This window comes from Orcinus orca, chromosome 15 (genome assembly GCF_937001465.1).
Source record: "Orcinus orca chromosome 15, mOrcOrc1.1, whole genome shotgun sequence".
In the NCBI taxonomy this organism is placed as follows: domain Eukaryota; kingdom Metazoa; phylum Chordata; class Mammalia; order Artiodactyla; family Delphinidae; genus Orcinus; species Orcinus orca.
Window position 1 is genome coordinate 64,111,545 of NC_064573.1, and position 12,051 is coordinate 64,123,595.

The 12,051-nt window shown below is 61.6% G+C and overlaps 2 protein-coding genes across 6 annotated transcripts in view; one reads left to right on the forward strand and one right to left on the reverse strand.

Annotated features, from left to right (window-relative positions):
• The window catches only part of SMARCB1 (SWI/SNF related, matrix associated, actin dependent regulator of chromatin, subfamily b, member 1), a 27,033-nt gene extending 26,686 nt beyond the window's left edge, over positions 1-347 (forward strand). For both annotated transcript variants that reach the window (XM_004276039.3, XM_004276040.4), the window contains exon 9: positions 31-347. In XM_004276039.3, coding sequence (XP_004276087.1) covers positions 31-70 — 40 coding nt within the window. In that variant the 3' untranslated portion in view covers positions 71-347. The remainder of the gene's footprint in view (positions 1-30) is intronic.
• Positions 1-4,543, reverse strand: part of DERL3 (derlin 3) — a 4,894-nt gene extending 351 nt beyond the window's left edge. Inside the window, exons 1-7 of one of the 4 annotated variants that reach the window (XM_033439648.2) lie at positions 4,313-4,540; positions 4,120-4,182; positions 3,971-4,044; positions 3,779-3,872; positions 3,171-3,366; positions 2,624-2,714; positions 2,230-2,520 (exon numbers count right to left, since the gene is read on the reverse strand). In XM_033439648.2, the coding sequence (XP_033295539.1) occupies positions 2,439-2,520; positions 2,624-2,714; positions 3,171-3,366; positions 3,779-3,872; positions 3,971-4,044; positions 4,120-4,182; positions 4,313-4,405 (693 nt within the window). In that variant the 5' untranslated portion in view covers positions 4,406-4,540 and the 3' untranslated portion in view covers positions 2,230-2,438. Of the gene's footprint in view, positions 1-2,229; positions 2,521-2,623; positions 2,715-3,170; positions 3,367-3,778; positions 3,873-3,970; positions 4,045-4,119; positions 4,186-4,312 lie in introns of all 4 variants that reach the window. The other 3 variants (XM_004276041.4, XM_033439649.2, XM_033439650.2) reach the window with 3 other exon arrangements.
• Between the last annotated feature and the right edge of the window lie 7,508 nt (positions 4,544-12,051).

Here is a 12,051-nt window from a genome sequence, read left to right on the forward strand (position 1 = left end):
CCAGGGTCACCGCCCTCTCCCCTCCTGCAGGCGGATGAGGCGTCTGGCCAACACTGCCCCGGCCTGGTAACCACCCAGTGGTGCTTGGCTCCCACGGAGCATCTGGAAGAATGGACCGTCTCCCCTCCATCTTCTGGCAAGGAGGGGGCAGCCCGGCCATCCTGAGGAGCATGGGGCAGGGGCCTCCTGGTCATCCACCCCAGGGTACACATTCCTTTTGCTGAGCTCCAGTCCCTACCGCCCGTCTCTGGTCAGGAAGAAGCCTCGTTTTGGGTTGTGTTTTGTTTTTGTATAGGAGCCCCAGGCAGGGCAAGCAACATTTTTTAAATAAAAGGCGACAGGTCCTGTTTCGTTTCTTCAAAGTGGTGGCATAAAAACAAGAATGGGGGAGAGCACATGTGGTCAGGACATGTGGTCGAGGCTGCGGGCAGGACCCTCACCCTCCTCTGCCTCATGTCCCCAGCTGAGCCTTAGCAGGACCGTGGCTCTATTCTCAGCCCTGCAAGGCCCTGACTCAGAGCAGTTTTGATTCCCCTTGGCCCCGGCATCCCACCCACCTGTGCTCGGCAAGTCCTTGCAGTCCCAGAGGGATGAGGAGGTGGTGAGGCTCAGCAGGCAGGGCTGCTTGCCCCATCAGCCACAGCCCCGCCCCCAGCCAGGCGCATGCTTCTCTGGTCCTTGGAGAGGCCCCGTCTTGTGTGGTCGTTGAGGGCGTGTTGCCAGCCCGGGTGCCTGTGCCCAGCTGTTCAGCTCCAGCAGGTGTGCACTGCTCTCGCCACACCTCCTAGCACCTCACACGTAACAGGTGGACTGGGCCCCATCTCCACCCCCAGCTGATGCTGTGGCCAGGCCAGCCCCTCCCTCCGCGCAGGTTGTGAGGAGTAACAGGAGCAGTACACCCAACCTGGCACCAACTCGAAGAGTGATGCAGCTCTGCATCCTCTTCTGTAATGTGGAAGGGTCCCCACTCTGCCTGGGATGTGGGACCCAGGAGGATGGCACATGGGGGCCTCCTCACTGGGCCAGGCACCACAGGGTGACCCAGGCACAGCTACAGTCTAACTGAAGACCATGGACCCAGACCCCGCACCTTCAGTTGCTGGCAGGGCTGAGGGTCAGGACTGCTCTGCTCCCCGGAGCATGGCTGGGGCCCCATGGCACCCGGTACCCAGCCCAAGCCCCATACTGGGCAGGGGCAGAGCTCTGAAGGTTCTTGCTGTGAGATGTGGGGTGAGATGGGCCTGGTGTCTGGGCTGGGGCGGGGGTGGTGGTGGGCCTCGTGAGCACGTCCTAAGAATTTGTACTCCAGCCACTGCCCTTCATCCAGGAGTGGAACTTGCTGGACCCCAAGCAAGGAGACAGCTGGGCTTCACTGGAAGGCCCTGAACAAAGAGGAAGGCTCCAGGCCCAGCTGGCTTTGGAGACAAGTGGGCTCCACTGCTGAGGTGTGTGTTCAGGCTTGGGAGGTGGCCCAAGCCCCCAGCTGGTGGGTGGAACACACCCTGCCTGCCTCAGCCCACTGGCCAGGCTGGCCACCTGCCCACTGCTGAGCCCACTGCTGCTCCAAAGGTTTCACTACAATGTCAAGGTCCAATTCCATGGCGAATACTTCTGTCATCTGTGAACGTGACAGCTGGTGGCTGGAGGAGCCCTCGTGCTGGTGACGATCCAGGAATAAACCATGGGGACTGGTCATCTGATGCAAGTGAGCTGTGGGCCAGAGGAGGCTTCCGCGTCCTCAGTTGAAAATGGCAGGGGCAGAGCTTCCCAGAGGTCTCTGCCTCAGCCGTTGGACTCTGCTAAGGTGACACTTAAGGCTTTGGGGTCACAGAAAGGGCCTGCCCCCTTTCTGCATCTGGCCCCGTGGGTACTTAGCCAGTCCTTTAGCTGCTTAGCTGGAAAATGAGGTAAAGCTCCCCTTGTGGGTTGCTGGTGAGGGACAGGAGGGGCCTAGGGAGGCATCAGCTTGAGGGCCCCTCGGGCAGCAGCCACCACAGAATGGGCTCAGCATGGCCAGCTAGCCCAGTCCTGGCCCCGCCACCAAGATCTGACACCCCTCACTGAAGGCTGATTGAGGCACAGTCAGGGTGGGGATGAGAGCTCAAAGTTCTGCTGGGCAATTGTGGGTAGGTTCTGGACCCTCTCTGGGCCTCCCATCCTACCACCTGCTCTTGGTCTGAGAGAGCAGGTCAGGCTTGGTGGCCCTTGGTCAAGGCCAGCAGCACCTACCCTGCATGGAAAGGTGTGGCCGGCTGAGGCAGGAGGGCCAGTGCTGTGTGTGAAGAGGATGCAGGTCATTGTTTATTCGGGTGGGCCCTGGGCATGGCCCAGCCTCCAGGACAGGTAGCTGTGCTACAAGCCAGGGTTGTGGGGGGAATGCAGTCCTGCCAGAGGTCAGGAAGATGGGCCCCTGGGACTGGCCCTGGCCTTGGGTGGGGTCACTGCTGCAGGGGTCCTGGCTGCTCCTCAGGGAGGGGCAGGTAATTGGGGTCCTCCTCTGGGGCATCCAGTAACAGCTTCCTGTGGGGAAGGGCCCACGCTGAGCTTCAGCCAACAGGGGTTCCCCCATGGGGTAGGGAACCATCTGGGGGGGAGTAGGGAGGGCTGTCATCTTAGCACTCACAGGAAGCCAGGGGTCAGCAGCAGCCTCTTGCCGCCAGGCTGGTTGGGGAAGACGTCCTCCAGGAAATAGTAGATGTGGCCCACAACGATCCCTGTGGGAGAGCCACCAACTGCTGAAGCCACCCTCCACAGCCCAGAGCCCACGGCCAGTGCAGCCCTGAAGGCCCCAGAGCACGGGTGACCAATGTCCTACACAGACTGCCAGCCCAGGGTGGGGCCAGGATTGGCCCAGAAGAGGGCAGGTCCTGGGAGGGGGTCAGGCCTGAGAACATGGGAGGAATGGGAGCCATGAAGCAGGAACCCTGACCCACCCATCCCCACCTGGGTCAGAACCTACACAAGCATCAGCAAGCAGGTGAGGCCTGAAGAAGTAAAACCAATAGGCTGGCTTGTTTGAGGGGCTGGAAGAACAGGGTAGCCGTGAGGGCAGGAAGAGGCAGTGGGGACAGATGAGAGGTCCAGGGCAGGTGGACGGGGGGCTCTGGCCAAGCAGACCCTCAGGTCCCTGACAGCCTGCTTGGGGAAGGCTGGATGGACAGCAGGCTCACCCAGGAGGTCCACGAGGATTGAGTTGCCCAGCAGCATTGAGAAGCCCATGAGCGCCCAGGGCAGGAATGGCGCCTGGAAGGTGAGGAGGCCGAAGAAGTTGACCCTCACCCGGGGGCTGCGGCGGCTCCATACGTATACCAGCATGGCTGTGAGGGCCTGGCCCAGGAAGAAGAGGCTGCCCAGGAGCCCCAGCAGCTGGGCCAGAGTCAAGGCCTCATGCCCTGCCCAGGGCCCCTCTGACTTCCTAAACCCCTGGAACCCTCCTGCTGGCTGGTTTCCCTTCCCAATCTAAGGCCACATTGTGGCCTCCAGGGGCCACCTGATCTGCACTGCCTCTCCACCTCACCCCAGGCTCCACTACTGGTCATCCTGGCCCCAGTTCCTCCTGGATACTGGCATTCAGGGCTCAGAGCCCCGGGTACCCCACCGTGTGGCATTTTGGGTACAGCACTGGACCTAGCCCTGGCACCTGGAGCTGAGCACGCGATGCACGCTCAATACAGCCTAAACTGTTGGAAGCGACTCTGTCCCTCTCCAGCCGGCGCTCAAGCCGGGCCCCAGGGCCAGCACAGGCTGGGCCCAGAGGTTCCAGAGCCCGGAAGGATACGATCATAAGGACACCCCCGAAGAGAAACATGAAGACGAAGTCGGCCGTGCGGCCGCGGAAGGAACCCTCCTCCAGCAGACGGCAGTAGCGAAACCTGCGGCGTCCGTATAGGAAGTGCCTCCCAGCGGAGCTCAGTTTCCCCGCTCCCGCTGCCCCACCCCCATCCCCGCCTCCCAGGCCCGCGGAGGATACACGAAGAGCATGTTGAAGAAGAAGCTGAATCCCAGGGGCCCGAAGAAGAGGAAGTTGGTGACGAGCCTCCAGACCTGCATGGGGGCGGGCGGTCAGGCGCGGGGCGGGCGGGGCTGGGCTAGCAGGTGCAAGGGGCGGGGCGGCCTCACCTGGAACTTCCGGAACACGAGGTGCGGATTAAAGTAGAGCTGGAAAGGGCTGAGGAGTTCCAGCTGCTGCGGAACCAGGGGGCGTCAGGAACTGCCCCCCGGCGGGGGTGGGGGTGGGGGTGGGGGGTGGTCCAACCGTAACCATGGCAACCCCAGGGCTGTAACCATGGCGATACCCGCCCGCCCGGCTCACCACGGCGGCGGTGGTGAGGACGCAGGCTGCGGTGTAGGTCCGCGTCACCGCCGGCACCTGCAGGAACTCGGTCGCCATCCCCTGCCACGCCATTGAACCTTCTCAGGAACGCGTGGCCCCACCCGCCGAGCGCTCTTAACCTGCCTCCAAACCCCGCCTTCCTGTCTTCGACCAATCCTCATCTGAGGTGCAGCGCGCCCGGGCTAGAGGGAGGGGTGTTGGGACAGGTAACCAATAGGAGGAGGAAGCAGGAAGCCTGGGGCAGGATGGGGGCGTGGGCGGGTCGGGACTCGTGGCCAATGAGCAAGCCCCACGGTTGAGCACGTGGCGCTTGTTGTGGTGACTGCGGCTGCGGCGCGGGAGAATATGTGGCCAATGAGGAACAGGGCACTTCGCGGCAAACTAGGGGAGGACCAATAGCGAGGACCCACGAGCCACCCTGGGGGCGAGACTAGGAGTGCTTGCTCGAGGAGGCCCCGGGAGACTAAAGGGGCGGGGCCACGCGGGGCCACGCGGGGCGTGGGCGGGGCGGAACCCGGAGCTCGGGCGCCCTGATATGTCGATCCACCTGGCTTGGCCGGCGACCCGGGCCGTCCTTCTTCCCTCGGGAACAAGAGCAGCGAAGGAGGCGCTCAGCCGCGAGTCCAAATCCCCCCGCACGTCCAGGCCCTGCTGAAACTGCCGGCTCCTTGGGAAGCCCCACGAAGGCCGCCGGAGGAGGGGCCAGGCTCGGGACTTGCAGCCCCGGTGACGAGGCAGGCTGGAGAGGACCTTGTTATTTTGATGGAAAAGGGAAACTCCATTTATTCATTCTAATGAACAAAGTCAATCATTTATTGAGCACCGACCATGTGCCAGGCACTGTTCTGGATGCCCTCCTGGTGTAGCCAAGGAGACAGGCCGTCATGGTCTTGTGCTAAGATGAGAGATAGTGTTTGCAGGACAGCGCGCTAACGGAAATATCAGCCAAGTGGAGACTGGAGGGTTGGGTAGTGTGCCCCATGCCAGGTGGGGTGATCTGGGAATCCTCTGTGAAGAGGTGATGTTTGATTGTCACTGCTGTGAGCACAGTAGACTGCCAGAGGAATCGGTGAGCAAGGGATGATGCAAGGGACGCTGGTGGCTTGGGCAGGGTGGAGCCTGGAAGGCCAGGAGGGGCGGGATGTGGTTTGCCAGCAGACTAGACAGAGCTGTGAGAGAGGAGTCAAGCGTGACTTTGAGGCCTGAGCTGCAGGGTGGATGGAAGGCGGTGGCCTTTACTGAGCTGGAGAATGCTTGGGAGAAAGGCAGGCAGATGGAGAGTCCTGTTCTGGCCTCACTGAGTTTGGGACATCTGTATGACATCCGTGTGGAAAAACCCAAGTGTGGTGTTGGAGGAGATGTCAGGCAGGCTGTCCAAGTGTGGGTAGCAGCCTTCATTAGACCAATGACATTTGTAGCCTTGGGCCTGTGTGAGATGCCCAAGGGGCGAGGCCAGGCCTGGGCAGCTCGACCTTCATTAGTTAGAGAGAGAAGGCAGACAGCCAGGGAAGCAGGGAGACCAGGGAGGCTGCAGCAGAACCAGGAAAAGGCTGCAGGGACAAGGTAGTGAGAAGCCCTGGGAGTCGTGGCCTGGGAAGCCACGCCAAGGTCCCTGGATAATGGCGGCCATGAGGGAGAGGAAGGTGCCCGGACCTTTACCGGGAGCTCAACTTTGGACTCGAGTGTGGCAGGTGAGGGAAGCCCTGCGCTGGACCCTGAGTCCCCCAGGGAGACTGGAGTGGGGAGAACCAGCCGAGATACCTTGTTATTTTGGTGGAAAAGAGAAACTCCATTTCAGGTGGATCCGAGGAGGGCTAAGAGGGGTCCCCTGGGGAGTGGCACCTGGAGGCCCACTTGGGAGGGGCGGGGAGGGAGAGGCTGGGAGCACGAAGGAGGTGTGCATTGGGTTCAGGAGTGAGGAGAGGTCAGTCTGATACAGCAGGAGTTGGACCAAGGGCTGAGAGGCTGGTGGGAGCAAGCTGATAAGGCCCCCTCAGACAGCCTCCATTTTCCAGCAAAGCAGATCTAGGTCACGTTCGAGGTGACACCGTCGGAGCAGATCCCACCCAGGTGGGATCCCACCCAGGTGGAGGTGCGGCTGCAGGGCTGGGATCCAGGGCCTCAGACATCAGGGCGGGCGCCTGCCAGGCTTGAAGGAGCCAGCGAGGGTGTCGGGTTTCCTGTCTGCACGGGGAAGGGGAGGCATTCCTGCCTCCGGGCCCTCAGCAAGCAGGCACTGGCTGGCCCTCCGCTCAGGGTCAGGCTGGGACTAACGGAGGGGCCGTCATGTGATAGGGGTGTCTGTCTCTCCCCTTCGATGGGGCTGATAAGGCAGGAGCCGGGTTTGGGGCTGGAGAAGCACATTCCTGGGAGACAGAGCCCAGGGTGGGGGCGGGACATGCTGGGAGCAGCTGCGGGGTTCTACCGCACATCTTCCCTTCTCAGGCCCAGGGTACGCTCAGGTGGGGATTGAGGCCCCTAGGAGGCAGAGCAGGGCCTGGGGCAGACTGTCACCACCAGTCCAGGCTTTCACGTCCAGTGTCAGGCGCAGGACAGGCCACTCGAGAGGCACCGGGCCCGCTGCTCCGACCCCTGGCACCTCCAGACAGTTAATTACAGAGAGAAGGCCTGGGTGAGCCAGGCAGGCGGGGTGCTGGATGCTAATGGCTGTGTAGCCATCTGTCTGTCCTGAGCAGCAGGGCAGCAGGCCTGCCCGAGGGGCCGCCTCCTCTTTCCTGGGCTGAGGACTATGGCAGGAGGCGGGCCTGTGGCGAGGTGAAGATGGGCCTGCTCTCCAAGCCACTTCGCTGGCCTCAGGACCCTGCCTGCTACCGAGCAAGGAGCCCAGGTCTGGGGACAGGTGCCCAGGTCCGGGGACACCCGAAGACCCCTGATTTCTCTGTCCAGGCTCTCCAGTGCCTACAGGCAGGACAGCACCTGCTGCGTGCCCATCAAGCTGGCCTTCTTCCTCACAGGGCTCGTACACCAGGAGAGACCCTCATGAGACCCCAATGACAACCCCAAACCCTGGAGCCAACCCTGACTCCCACTCCCCGGCCCCACAGGGAACCCTCCAGTCCTTTCCCCACCTCTTATTCAGCATCCCTCTCCTGGGACAGCCCAGATCTGACTTATTCAGTCACTCATTTCCCTCCCTACCAGCCTAGATGTTCTGTTAAAAGGAGAGGGAGAGAGGGTGATAGAAATGCCCCCTACTCCAGGAAGCCCTCCCTGAAGGGACCAGAGCTCACCTACCTTCTGTTAGGGCCCCACACACTCAAATTTTAGATGTATTTTATTCCGAAAGCAGCACGTGCCCATGGTAACAGCTGGCAAGAAGCAGAAACAAGGTGAGTGCTGGAGGCACTGTGTCTTCCTGTGGATAACATGTGGCACCCCTCGCAGGGCCTTTCCTCAGGGGCTGCGAGCTCAGTGCCCACCCCCTCCCAGCATATGGACTACGCCCCCAACTGCTGTGGGTGGGTCTCACCGCAGCTCCAGCCAGTGCCCCCAGGAGCAGCTGTGTCCCCGGTGGCCCTTCCTGTCTGGGTCATGGGATATTTTTAGCACTGATTCCGGAACTCACTCGGCAGCAGCTGCTCGTGACCGGAGCATAAGAACAACAAACCGTCCAGGTGGGCTATGTCAGGCCTGCCCGGCAGAGGGGGCGACTTGGGCCTGGCCTTCTGAGCCTGGTAGCAGAATCGACTTTCCAGGAATTTGAGGGTCTCTGGGTGGGCTGGGGAGGGAGGAGGCAGTCAGGATAGAGGAAGAGTAAGCATTAGCCAGGCCCGACAGGAGAGCAGCTTGTGCAAATGTCTTGAGATGGCATGGAGGGACAGAGGCAGGGAAGGAGCTGCATATGATGAGAGACTGGCTGACAGGCCCTGTAGGTGATGGTCTCTGTCCCAAGGGCAGTGAAGAGCCCCAGGTGAGGTTAGGATCAGATGGCGGCTCTTTGGAGAAAGCAGGGGTCAGAGGGGAAGATGGCTGCGGCCTGCAGTGGTGGGCACGTGACAGCGAGGGTGACAGGGTCAAGGAGGCGGAAGGCATAGACCTTAGTGAGTGCTTGGCGAGGGGGCTGAGATGTAGGGGAGGGCCAGGTTTGGGAGGGAGAGCCCCTGTTGGTTTGGGACAGGCCGAGTTAGGGGTCCCGGGGGGACAGGACCGCTCAGGGAAGCCCTCCCTGGCCTCCCCAGCCCTGCCCTCCCAGCTCCTTTCCTTCACCCTTCTCCAGCTGTGGTTCAGAGACAAAAACCTCTCTGCCACCTCTGGGCTCCTGCCATGTCTCTGACAGGCGACTCTGCTCCTTGGATGCTCCCCTGCTGAGTAGCTGGGGTGTGGGACTCCCCGCCTGGACCCCGGTTTCTCTATCTCTGACCCTCAGTGGCTGGATGAGATGGTCCCTCCCCAGCCCCAGCTGCCAGGCCAGCCTGACCTTCAATGCCCGGCTGTCATGACCCTCATCAGTTGCCCCTCATTCCACTCACTGCTGTGGCCACTACCTGACCATCAAAGCCGCCTCCAGCCAGAGCCCCAGAGCAGCTGGCGGCGCCCCCCCCCCCCGCCCCCTCCACCTCAGCTATTTTCGAGCTCAGTGTGGCTGTGGGGTTGTGTTTTGGAAGAAAATTATCTGCTTGGCTGAATCAGCCAAATGGCAGGGCCGGGGATGCGAGTTCATGGAGATACAGTGAAAAGACTGTGTGGTCCCACACGGGTCTGCTGCCCACCTGCACACCCGGGGATGCACGTGGGATCCGGTCCGTGTGGAACCTGAGGCCACACTGTCCCACGGTCTTCCTACCCATAGCCTGCCTGCCAGATCATCAGGCAGTTCCCATCTGTGGTCTGGCAAGGACCTGGAAGGACAGGGGCCACCACTCTGGGAGCCCTGCCCAGAAAGTGACTGAGTGCTCAGAGCAGGTGGATGGAGAAGCTCAGAAAGGCCCTGGGCTCCCCCATCTCCCACCTGGCTTATACCCCCGACACCCCTGCCAAGCAGCCCAGGCCCTGCTCACATACCGGGGAGGTTGAGCCCCAGGCCAGGTGCTCGCTCAGACCCTGGGACAGGAACCCTGCGTCCATGTACCCCTCCACCCCACCCCCCGCCCCAGATACCACCACAAGCCCCGCCTCCACATTTCACTCAAGATGTTCTCCCAGCCTCGCATGCCCTTCACCTGTGTGAGGTATTAGGGCCTCTTTAAGAAAACAAATGCAAAATTACAAGTCCAAGATTAGGTACAAAAGTACCTCATTTGTTTAGAATGAGGACGCGAACAAAACAAGCAACAAGTTCACAAAAGGTAACAAGTAGCACTCAATATCAAACCCAGGAAAAATCCCCTCCCCGGTCAGAAGCTGTGCCTGTGTCAGGCGGGGGCTGGTGAAAGAAGCAGCGGGCGTTAGCCAGGCCCCTGGGGAAACTGAGGCTGGGGTGTGGGGCGGGCATGGGGGAGGGGGGAGGGGGGGCCCAGGAAGGGGTGGGCTGCCTGTTCAGCTCCATCCCAAACCTGCACCAGGTGGCCCAGCCACAGGGGACTGGCCACCACTTTGGTGTCCTCCCCTCTTCCCCCACCATGGGCCCTGCTGGGAGGGGGCCTCCCCCACCAGGGAATGCAGGCGTCAGCACTTCAGACTCTGTCTAACCGCCATCCCCACCCCCGCCTCCCACCCTTCCCCTCCAGATGTGGGCACAGCTGTATTTTTAGAACAGCCAACCCCGAGGACATTCTTTGCTTCTAATTAAGATGGCTTTAAACCTCCTATCCGCAATCAGCTCTACTGTTCAGTCCTCAGATATCAAAGGGTGGCCAGGAGGGGCTGCTCGGCTGGTTGTTGCTTGGGGTTTCTTCTTTCTTTCTTAGTTTTGAATCGTTAAGTTGGAAATGTGACCCAGAACTGGAGTGGATGCCAGCTCTGAGGAGGAGGGAGAAGCTGGATTTGGGGTAGAGCCTGCAGGGGCTGCCCCTAGGCCTTGCCCTCCACACTCAGTCAGGCTGCAGCCCCTCATGTTCACCTACCCACAGGCAGGGTCTGTCTGGAGATCAAGAGAGGGCACAGTACCTGCCCTTAGGATGCTCAGTGCGGGCAGTCAACAGACACACCTGGGGCCTGAGGGTGCAGTGCCTGTGCAGGAGGCAGGTCAGTCGTCATGATGTCCCCATTTTACAGGTGAGCAAATGGAGCCTGGAGAGAGGAAGTACATGTTGGGACTGCAGGTACCCCATTGGTATCAGCTGCAGCCAGGCCTGTGGCCGGCCTGCTGTGCTTGGTGATGGCTCACTGCCCACCCTGACAGCCTGGTGCCCAAGGTCAGCTGGCCTCTGAACTCCAGCCAGTGCCTCCTTGGGAGGCTCCTGGTGTAGAGTAGAGTTGCCAGTCCAAGTGGGAGGAACAGGGAAGGCCTTGAACCACTCCCCAGCCCTTCCTGGAAAGCACAGCTGACAGATGAGGACGCTGAGGTCAGAGGGGAGGCAGTCGGGTCAAAGCAGGTCAGTCCACCCACCACCCACCCGGTGATGGATGCCCAGCTGATGGGCTGAAGGAGAGACCAGGGACCATCGGGGCCAGCCTGAGCCCAGGCTCCAGGGGTTAGGCCACCATCCAGACTCCTGTCCCACCCTTCATGGAGCAGAGAGGGGAGGCACACAGCGAGGCAGAGGCAGCGTGGGCTGGGTGTCAGACCGCCGAACTCCCGACCAAGGCCCTACCCCCCCCACCCGGCCCCCGGCGGGGAGCGGTCTGGGTGCGCAGGACTAAGGAAACGAAATCACCTGGGGCTCGTGGAACAGGGGACGCCCGGGATCGGCCAGGACTCGGCGCCCAGGGACCGTGGGGGCAGCTCCCCCCGGAGTTCCCCGCACCTGGCGGGGCCCTGGCTCAGGCCTCTTGGTTTCCCTGCCACCGCGGAGCCCCGAGAGGTCTGACGACCCGCCGCGCCAACTCCCGAAGCGCGGGCTTTGTCGCCCCCTCGCGGCCGGAGCCGGTCTCGGCAGCGGGGACGGATCCCGGCAACTGGCGGGGGCGGCCTGGGAGGGCTAAATGGGGTCTGGAGGCCTAATCCGGGGGTCAGCGGAGTCCCCGGGCCCGGGTAACAGTGGAGGCACCTTCTGGAGCGGGCTCGGGTCGACGAGGCGGCCTCGCCGCTTCTGCGGGGGTAGGAGCAGCCGGGGGGCTCGGTGGAGCGCAGACCCGGTGGAGCCCTCCAGCCAGCTTTGCGGTATCGATTACCTTCGGTGCGAGCCGCTGTGTTCCCTGCCTCCCGCGGAGTGCCGGGGTGGATCCCCCTACTCCCCCCTCGCCGCCAGCTCTGGGCCTCAGTTTCCCCATCTGCAGAGTGACAGGCTCCGGAGTGTAGGAGGGAGCGTGGGTCGTGGCTCCCATGGCGGGGGAGGGGCGTCACCACCCACGTTGGCCTCCCTCCCGGAGCTCCTGAGCACTGGTGACTGAAAGCAGGCCACCCCTCCTCCCTTGACCCTGTTGCAGGAAAAATAGACATGAGAATTTTCTGATAAACAAGGAAAATAAGGAAACAATGAACAGGCTGGGGAAACAATATAAACAGGCCTGAAAGAGTTAAGTAATCTTGGTTATTCTTTAGCTATTACTACTAACAAACACTTGTAGCTGGACTTGTCCTTCACAAAGCTGATTACTCTCTGACTCCGTACAAATTACCCTTTGCACCTGGCCTTTCTTCTCCCCCTACACTCCCT